At 33.6% G+C, this 9,836-nt stretch overlaps 3 protein-coding genes and 1 pseudogene across 3 annotated transcripts; all 4 read right to left on the bottom strand.

Moving 5' to 3' along the window:
- Positions 1-952: 952 nt before the first annotated feature.
- On the bottom strand, positions 953-9,627 carry LOC107058291 (1-aminocyclopropane-1-carboxylate oxidase-like). Its single transcript, XM_015303817.1, has 4 exons — positions 9,510-9,627; positions 8,856-9,217; positions 8,455-8,771; positions 953-1,118 (listed from the first exon to the last, which is right to left on the bottom strand). Exons 1-3 carry the CDS (start codon positions 9,625-9,627, stop codon positions 8,502-8,504), a joined length of 750 nt encoding a protein of 249 aa, XP_015159303.1. The 3' UTR covers positions 953-1,118; positions 8,455-8,501.
- LOC102589195 (1-aminocyclopropane-1-carboxylate oxidase 5-like) lies at positions 968-2,439 on the bottom strand. The gene is made up of 3 exons (XM_006364122.2): positions 1,945-2,439; positions 1,523-1,844; positions 968-1,435 (listed from the first exon to the last, which is right to left on the bottom strand). Exons 1-3 carry the CDS (start codon positions 2,277-2,279, stop codon positions 1,166-1,168), a joined length of 927 nt encoding a protein of 308 aa, XP_006364184.1. The 5' UTR covers positions 2,280-2,439; the 3' UTR covers positions 968-1,165.
- Positions 2,941-4,229, bottom strand: LOC107058295 (1-aminocyclopropane-1-carboxylate oxidase 5-like; annotated as a pseudogene).
- Positions 5,631-6,810, bottom strand: LOC102604823 (1-aminocyclopropane-1-carboxylate oxidase 5-like). The gene is made up of 3 exons (XM_006364167.2): positions 6,396-6,810; positions 5,998-6,319; positions 5,631-5,920 (listed from the first exon to the last, which is right to left on the bottom strand). The coding sequence occupies exons 1-3, from the start codon at positions 6,728-6,730 to the stop codon at positions 5,651-5,653; spliced, it is 927 nt and encodes a 308-aa protein (XP_006364229.1). The 5' UTR covers positions 6,731-6,810; the 3' UTR covers positions 5,631-5,650.
- Positions 9,628-9,836: the final 209 nt, after the last annotated feature.

Below are 9,836 nucleotides of genomic sequence, written 5' to 3'. Positions count from 1 at the left end.
ATATTTCTCCCAAAATTAAATTCTTACCTAAAAAAAGGCTCTTTAATGCTATTCATCTTGAAAGTCTTCTTAGGTTAGGGATGAAGCTTTGGGGACCCCATTATTATTTTTGAAGTTCCCCTGTGTGCGCCTTAGTAACGTTACAAGCAGACATATTGAGAACTTTTTTTGTTAGAACAATTTTATACTAAAACGGCAATACTAACGGCCAATACTTTTCCTGTGGGGAATGCCCCTCAACCCCTGTAATGAACTTATGTTTTTTCTTTCTCCTTTAATCTATTGAAATCCTTGTTTAACCCCAAAAAATAAGTCATTCTTACACAATGGATTCCTTCATTATTTGGTGTGATTAAAATGTTATTTTCTTGGCTTGTCTTTCTCTCGCCATCATCATCTCCTAGAAAGAACGGGGAGAGATCAATTATTGGCATCAGTGAATTATCCATGTTGACTTTTAAAGAACCTTATTACTTACAACATTCAATATTGCTAAGACAAATCTTATTAGTACAAGATTACACACAAAAAATTGATTTCCATTATTAAAAAGGATAAGTATAGTTACATATTAATTAACTCAAATAATTTAACTCCCCATAGAAAAAGGGACGTAACCACGTCACATGGATCCTTCAATTTATCAACTTCACGTGATTTCACCTCATTTTACTATTATAATTTACAGATTAATCTAAATTAGTACTCTTTCTCACTTGTCGATCTGAAGTATTTTTTTAGCAGTATCAAGGATTTGTTCAGAAGAAAATCTCAATAATCTGGATTCCATATAGCTTTAATAGGGAGTTAGATTTTATAAAACAGATGCATTGTCAACAAAAGTAAACAATATGACGGAGTAGTACTTGACGTTATTCGGAAAAGAAAAAAGCAAAGAGAGAAACAAGATCTGCAGTTTTGAATCAGTAACAACAAGCAGCAGCAAGACACATAGATATAAATTGAAGATTCCTCTTCAATGAATCAGACTTGTACGGTGAAAGACGTGTTTAACATAATTTAGAAAATAAATGTCATGTGCTCATTTAAATTATAAATGAGGTGGTCACACACTTCGACATACATATTAGGAGTGACGTAATACATATTATTGGTATGTTTCTTTCCATATAGAGAGAACTTTTCATTAGATAAAACTTGTCCTCTAATTAGAAATTGAGTAGTGTGTTATATGGATGAGATCTTCAGGTCTAGCTGGTGGATGACTCCTGTTTCTGAATCTCAACTGATGATATTCTTCAAACAGGAATCCTCTGTACTTGGGCGACTCTCCAATTTCCTTTGTAAATTGTGGTAATGGCTCAACCCACTTGTCTCCATGCACATTATAGAAGAACACGTACGAGTAACGGTTTGTTTCACTTGGTCTCACCACTTTGTGAGTTGCACTCTTGAATTTATTGTTGCTTAGCACCTTTTTATATGTCAACAACATAAGAAGTTAAAATTTTGGGATAATGGTAAATGTGAAATCTATAACCAAGAGTGGAGTTATAAATACCTGAATGACATCACCAATGTTAACAACTAGTTTGTTTTTGGAAGGCGCTATGGATATCCACTGGTCATCTTTGTGCACCTGAAGGCCTCCGATTTCATCCTGGTAGAGAATAGTGAAGCAGCCAGGATCTTCATGTGCAGGTTTTCCTGTGTTGTCATCTTCTGTCGCTGGAAAGTAGTGGAGGCCCATCAATGAGTCCCGAGAACGATCATTTCTGTAGTTTGATAGGAAGTCAGGAGGGAGTCCAAGACACTCACTTATGATTCCTTCCAACACAACTCCTACTTTTGTGAAATGGGAAACCATCTCCTCCAATACTTGCCTAAGAATATCACATGCAAATTAAAATGTTAGTTCTTATTGGAAACACCATAACAGAGGATCAGCAGTTAATTTGAGAGAGAATATAGCGGAAATATTACTTGAAATAAGGTGTAATGCTGCGGCAGTTATTGAAGCCAGAGAACGGAAAACGAAACCACAAGTGCTCAAAAGTATCAGCTGAATTCGGTGTGCTTTTTAAATAATTATCAGGTACCGACAGTTTTTCTTCATCCGAACAGGCAAAGAAAGTCTTATACATATCGATGGTTCTACTCAACAAGTCTGAAGGAATTCCGTGATTCACAATCTGAAAGAAACCATAGTTAACGCAAGCTTCTTTAATTTGCTCCATAGCCTTCTTTTTCCCTTCTTCATTTTCCTCTGATTTAAAAAATGGAGAAACATCAATTGTTGGAATATCAAAACTTGCCATATTGATGTTTTCCTTAATTTTCTCTTCAATGTCGTTCTTCGTCTTATATTTGGATGTTCTTTTGAGTTTATTTTATAAGCATTTTCTGGTGTTGAAGTTAGTTAAATTTGGCATCTCTTCATTTCTCCAAGTTCTTATTTGGACAAGAGATTCAGGTGATTAAATCTCAACCATTAATTTTGATTTATGACATGTGTTCTTTTTGTTTTTTTTGGTCGCTGAATGTCATTTTCTATTGCCTATTTGTCTGTTCATGTCTTGATCCAAAATTCCAAAAGCCAAAAAATTTAAAAAATTCAAAAGCCAGTAAGCATATCTTATCGAATCAAGGTCCACAGAAACCAATTATCAAAATACAACAGATCAGCAAACTCTGATCCAAAATTCCAAAACCAATAAAAAATCATAATGTGCCTGCCCACCTGATGAAAGATGTCGATCGGCAAATTAATAGCCTTTTGTTTTCTTATTTTTAATGTTATTAGGTAATATGCATTGGTGTCTAAAACTAGAGTAAACAATATGAAAGGAGTACTTGACATTATTCAGAAAAGAAAAAAGGAAGAAACAAACAAGTCTGCAATTTGATTATTTAAATCAGTAACAACAAACAGTGCATTGAGGATTCCTCTTCAAAGAATCAGACTTAAGACGTGTTAACATAATTAAGAAAATAATTGTGTCCCCGGTAACAGTTTAAATGAGATAATCACACACTTTGACATACATATTAATGCTATGTTTCTTTCCATATAGACTTGTCCTCTAATTAGAAAATTGAGTAGTGGGTTATATTGAATTGATCTTCAGGTCTAGCTGGTGGATGAGTCTCGTCTCTCTGTCTCAACTGCACATATTCTTTAAAGAGGAATCCTCTGTACTTGGGCGATTCTCCAATTTCCTTGGTGCATTGTGGTAATGGCTCAACCCACTGGTCTCCTTGCACGTTATAGAAGAAAGCACACGAGTAACGGTTTGATTCTCTTGGTCTGATCACCCTGTGCGTTGCACTCTTGAATTTATTGTTGCTTAGCACCTTTTTAATATGTCAAACACAAAATAAAAATGTTGACTCCTCGAAAAAATTGGGATAATGATAACTGTGAAATAAATCAGGAATAACCAAACTATAATTACCTGAATGACATCACCAATATTAACTACTAGTTTGTTTTTGGAAGGCGCTATGGGAATCCACTGTTCATCTTTATGCACCTGAAGACCTCCAACTTCAGCCTGGTAGAGAATGGTGATGCAGCCAGGATCTTTGTGTGCGGATTTTCCTAGTTCTCAGCTTCTGTCGCTGGACTGTAGTGGATGCCGAGCAAGAAATCCCTAGCCTGATCATTTCTGTAGTTTGCTAGGAAGTTAGGAGGGAGGCCCAGACACTCACTTATGATTCTCCCCAATACAAATCCTAAATTTGTGAAATGCGAAGCCATCTCCTCCAATACTTGCCTAAGAATATCAAAACATATTTATTTAACAAACAACATTCCTACCTTACCATTTAAGTGAAATCACCATAACAGGGAATCGCTTAAACTAGAAACAGTTTGCAATCAAAAGAGAATAGGGCAATAGAGGAAATAAATTAGTAAAATATTACTTGAAATGAGGTGGATTTTCGGGGCAGATATTGAAGCCAGAGGATGAAAGATGAAACAGTATAGCTGCTCATAAGTCCCAGCTGATTTCTTTGTGCTTTTGAAATAGTTATCAGAAGGTACCGATAGTTTTTCATCATCTGAAGAAGCAAAGAAAGTCTTGTACATATCCATGATTCTGCTCAACAACTCCAAAGGAATTCCGTGATTCGCAATTTGGAAGAAACCATAGTTAACACAAGCTTCTCTCATTTGCTCAATAGCCTTCTTTTTCCCTTCTTCATTTTCCTCTGATATTATAAATGGAGAAACATCAATTGTTGGAATATCAAAACTAGCCATGTTAATTTCCTTAATTCTCTTGACTCTCAATGATTTCTCAACCTCTCTATAAACAAAAATGAAGTCAACTATTGATTTCTGCCAATATAAATAGTATAAATTTTAGAAATCACGTAGTTTTAATATGAAATTACAATCTATTCCTATTCAGTTTCTAGAATAACTTTTGCAAATAGTCATTATAATAAATTTAATTATGTTCCATAGCTATAATTTGCATATTTATGGGTTGTAGCTACAATTTAAGCTGCCTCATTTGTATAATTCGCGAGTATATTTGTATAATTTAGTTATTTTTGTATAAACTTGTAATAACGAATTTAAACAATTATAAACATCTGAAATGTAAAAAGTTATACAAATTATATTATACAAAAGTTATACAAATTATATTATACAAATTCTGAATTGTACAAAACTAAAATATTCTTGGTAAATTATATTTGGGTGAAGTTCTTGGTGAAGTTTCACCATGTGTTTGGCTCCAAATTTTCCCAAAAATATTTGACGATTTCAAAAAATATTATTTAACCCATAAGTTCTAAAAATTATCAAAAATACCCACAAGTTTATATTATCATTTTATAATGAATATGTCCCATTAAAAAAACAATATAATTGATAGCAATCAACAATAACAAAATAACAATATAGGCAAGGCAAGACAATACATTAATTGTATACTCAATTTTTCACTAATTCAGTTATAATTATAATCCATTAAACACAAATTATTCTTTTTTTCTCAATTTTATCACTCAAATTAGAACTCAAACTTTTTCGGAGGAGGTCGTACCAATTATTAGTTGGAATTAATAAATAATAAGTATTTTTATAAAATATAAAAGTTTAGGATAATTTTTGAATTTTTAAAATTCCAAATATTAAAACTTGATCAAAATACTAGTTTTTTCTAGTATTTGAAAACTTGGCAAATATATTTGTCAAGTTATATGATCAAATACCACTCCCCAAATTTTCTTCAATTTTTCCTAAATATTTTTGGGGCCAAACGGGTCCTTAGAAAGAGAGGGGAGACACCAACTATTGGTGGTATAGCTGAATTAGCCATGTGAACCTGCAACAGTACTTGTGCAACCAAGATGTTGAAAAAAATCAATCAATAATTTTGTTTTGTGAGATGACTAAGATGAATCTATTGGTACAAAATTACACACAAGGATAAGTATGGTCTGGGGCGGACCCATTGAAGGCTTCCAATTAATCTCGATGTAAAATTATTTTATTTATTAATATAGTAATTTCTTCAAACTTTAACATACTTAAGAAAATAACTGTGTGCCCTCTAACAATTTAAATTTTTAATTGAGATAATCGTACACTTCAACATATATATTAGGAGTGATGTAATACATCTTATTTCCATAATATAGATAAACTTTCACTACATAGACGTCTTCTCTAATTAGAAATTGAGTAGTGTGTTATATGGATGAGATCTTCAGGTTTCGCTGGTGGATGAGTGACGTTTTTGATTCTCAACTGCATATATTCTCCGAAGAGGAATCCTCTGTACTTGGGCGACTCTCCAATTTCCTTGGTGAACTGAGGTAATGGTTCAACCCACTTGTCTCCTTGCACGTTATAGAAGAAAGTGCACGAGAAACGGTTTGCATCTCTTGGTCTGATCACTCTGTGAGTTGCACTCTTGAATCTATTGTTGCTTAGCACCTTTCGACATGAAAAAAAAAAAGATTCTTCAAATTTTTGGATGATAACTGTGAGCAGCGGAGCAGAACAATAATTACCTGAATAACATCACCAATGTTAACAACTAGTTTGTCTTTGGAAGGCGCTATGGGAATCCAGTGCCCATTTTTGTGCACCTCAAGGCCACCGATTTCATCCTGGTAGACAACGGTGAAGCAGCCAGGATCTTCGTGTGCCTGTTTTCCCGTGTTGTCGTTTTCTGTAGCTGGAAAGTAGTGGAGGCCGATCAAGATATCCCGAGACTCATCATTTTTATAGTTTGTTAGGAAGTTAGGAGGGAGCCCCAGACACTCACTTATCATTCCTTCCAACACAACTCCTAATTTTTTGAAATGCGAAGCCATCTCCTCCAATAATTCCCTAAGGCAAAACATATTTATGTCACAAACAACTGCAATTTCAGATACAATAGAGCGTAAATAAAATAAAGAATTACTTGAAATGAGGTGGATTTTTGGGGCAGACATTGACGACAGAGGATGAAAGACGAAACACAAAGTGCTCATAAGTCTCAGCTGGATTCTGTGTGCTTTTGACATAATTATTAGGTACCAACAATTTTTCTTCATCTGAAGAAGCAAAGAAAGTCTTATACATATCCATCGTTCTGCTCAACAACTCCAAAGGAATTTCGTGATTCGCAATCTGGAAAAAACCATAGTTAACACAAGCTTCTTTCATTTGCTCAGTAGCCTTCTTTTTCCCTTCTTCATTTTCCTCTGAACTAAAAAATGGAGAAACATCAATTGTTGGAATGTCAAAACTAGCCATGATGTCTTCCTTAATTTTCTCCACTCTCAATAGACAAATATCAATTATTCACTCAAATAAAATAGTTAAGCAGAATTTAAAATTAATTGAGCCTTAATCATTTCTGTTCTGCCCCATATGGCCATATAAATAATACTTGAATTTCTGGAAAACTCTGACATAAATTTAAAAGGCATAATACACAAATGTGTCTTTTAATTTGGCTTCGGTTGATAACTGTCCAACTTTGAATGTACACAGGTAAACACTTAAACTAATTAAAAAATTAAACAAGAATACACGTGCATCCTATGTGACATATTACACATATAGGACGCCATGTAGGATGTGAATTGCCACATAGGATGGCTAAAATTAAATAACGGTGTCAACGAACCACTGAACAGGGGCAAAGTACACTAGATCAGAGGTGTTGAGATATATACTATTAACCATGCGTTTGGATATAATATTTATTATAGAATAATTATTTATTAAGTTTTAATAGATTATATGTTCATTTATGGTGTCTGTTTACTTATACAATAGATGATTTAGAGTCCGTTTGGATTGACTTAAAAAATAACCATGTGAACTTGCAATAGTACTCGTGCAACCAAGATGTTGATAAAAATCAATCAATAATTTGGTTTTGTGAGATGGCTAAGATAAATCTTAGGCATAATACATAAATATGACCCTTATCTAATGAAAAGTTCTCTCTATATGGAAAGAAACATAGCAATAATATGTATGTTGAATATGTATCGTGACCATCTCAATTAAAAATTTAAATTGTTAGGCAGCACATGACAAAAAAAAATAAAAAAAAATAAAAATAGTCAAAGTTGGCTGCTGAAAATAAAAAATAAAAAATAAAAAATTTATATCTATCTGTGTTACAGCTGTTTGAGTTACTAATTTAAAATACTCAAATTGCAGATACTGCGATCTTGTTTCTTTCTTTTCCGAATAACGTCAAGTACTACTCCTTCATATTGTTTACTCTAGTTTGTCCCTTTCCATGGTTCTGCAAAGGGAGTTAAATTATTTGATATGATTAATATTTAACCATACTTATGTGTAATCTTGTGCTAATAAGATTTAGGTATAATACATAAACATGACCTTAACTTGGCTTCAACGGACAACTATGCCCTCCAACTTTGAGTGTGCACAAATAGACACTTAAACTTGTACAAAATAGAACAAGTAGACACATGTGTCCTACGTGACATAATACACGTAGGCCGTCACGTTGAACACAAAATTGCCATGTAGGACGAATGTGTTTATTTGTTCAATTTTATAGAAGTTTAAGTGTCTACTTGTGCACATCCAAAGTTAAAGGTCATAGTTGTTCGCTGACGTCAAGTCAAGGGTCATGTTTATGTATTATACCTAAATCTTATTAGCACAAGATTACACATAAGTATGGTTAAATATTAATCATATCAAATAATTTAACTCCCTTTGCAGAACCATGGAAAGGGACAAACTAGAGTAAACAATATGAAGGAGTAGTACTTGACGTTATTCGGAAAAGAAAGAAACAAGATCGCAGTATCTGCAATTTGAGTATTTTAAATTAGTAACGTCAAACAGCTGTAACACAGATAGATATAAATTGAAAAGACGTGTTAAACATAATTAAGAAATAACAGTCATGTGCTGCCTAACAATTTAAAATTTTAATTGAGATGGTCACGATACATATTCAACATACATATTATTGGTATTGGTATGTTTCTTTCCATATAGAGAGAACTTTTCATTAGATAAAACTTGTCCTCTAATTAGAAATTGAGTAGTGTGTTATATGGATGAGATCTTCAGGTCTAGCTGATGGATGACTCCTGTTTCTGAATCTCAACTGATGATATTCTTCAAACAGGAATCCTCTGTACTTGGGCGACTCTCCAATTTCCTTTGTAAATTGTGGTAATGGCTCAACCCACTTGTCTCCATGCACATTATAGAAGAAAGAGTACGAGTAACGGTTTGTTTCACTTGGTCTCACCACTCTGTGAGTTGTACTCTTGAATTTATTGTTGCTTAGCACCTTTTTTATATCAACAAACATAAAAGTTTTTAAATTTTGGGAAATGGCAACTGTAAAATTTACCAACATTCGAATTATGAATACCTGAATCACATCACCGATGTTAACAATAAGTTTGTCTTTGGAAGGCGCTATGGGAATCCATTGGTCATCTTTGTGCACCTCAAGGCCTCTAACTTCATCCTGGTAGAGAATAGTGAAGCAGCCAGGATCTTCATGTGCAGTTTTTGCCGTGTTGTCATCATCTTCTATCGCTGGAAAGTAGTGGAGACCGAGCAATGAATCCCGAGAACGATCATTTCTATAGTTTGGTAGGAAGTCAGGAGGGAGGCCAAGACACTCATTTATGATTCCTTCCAACACAACTTCTAATTTTGTGAAATGAGAAACAATCGCCTCCAATACTTGCCTAAGAATATCAAACAGAGAACATTCTTGCAAATTTTCTAAAGAATTAAAATTTCGTACTACTTCTTATTGGAAACACCATAACAAAGGATCGCCTAAACTAGAAACAGTTAATTTGAGATGCAATTGAGAGAGAATAGAATAAAATATTACTTGAAATTGGGGAAGACATTGAATGGAAAACGAAACAGCAAATGCTCATAAGTCCCAGATGAATTCTTTGTGCTTTTAAGATAGTTATAAAAAGGTACCGCGAGGTTTTCTGAAAGTCTTATACATATCCGCTCAACAACTCCAAAGGAATTCCGTGATTCACAATTTGGAAGAAACCATAGTTAACACAAGCTTCTCTAATTTGCACAATAACCTTCTTTTTCCCTTCTTCAATATTTTCCTCTAATCTAAAAAATGGAGAAACTTCAATAGTTGGAATATCAAAACTAGCCATGGTGTTTTCCTTAATTATCTTGACTCACAATGTTGTTCTCAACCTCTTTATAAAACAAAACAAAAAAACATAGTTTTAAGGAGAAGTCAATTGTTGATCTGCCCCATATAAATATTCAGTTTCTGGATTGCTAGCTCTATCAAGACTTGTCATATGCTATAGTTTAAGAATTTTATGCTTTTGTAGTAATCCAAAAAAATGATCCAATA

This window comes from Solanum tuberosum, unplaced genomic scaffold (assembly GCF_000226075.1).
Source record: "Solanum tuberosum cultivar DM 1-3 516 R44 unplaced genomic scaffold, SolTub_3.0 scf00482, whole genome shotgun sequence".
In the NCBI taxonomy this organism is placed as follows: domain Eukaryota; kingdom Viridiplantae; phylum Streptophyta; class Magnoliopsida; order Solanales; family Solanaceae; genus Solanum; species Solanum tuberosum.
Note: the sequence above shows the minus strand (reverse complement) of the source record. Positions and strands in the feature narration are given on the sequence as shown.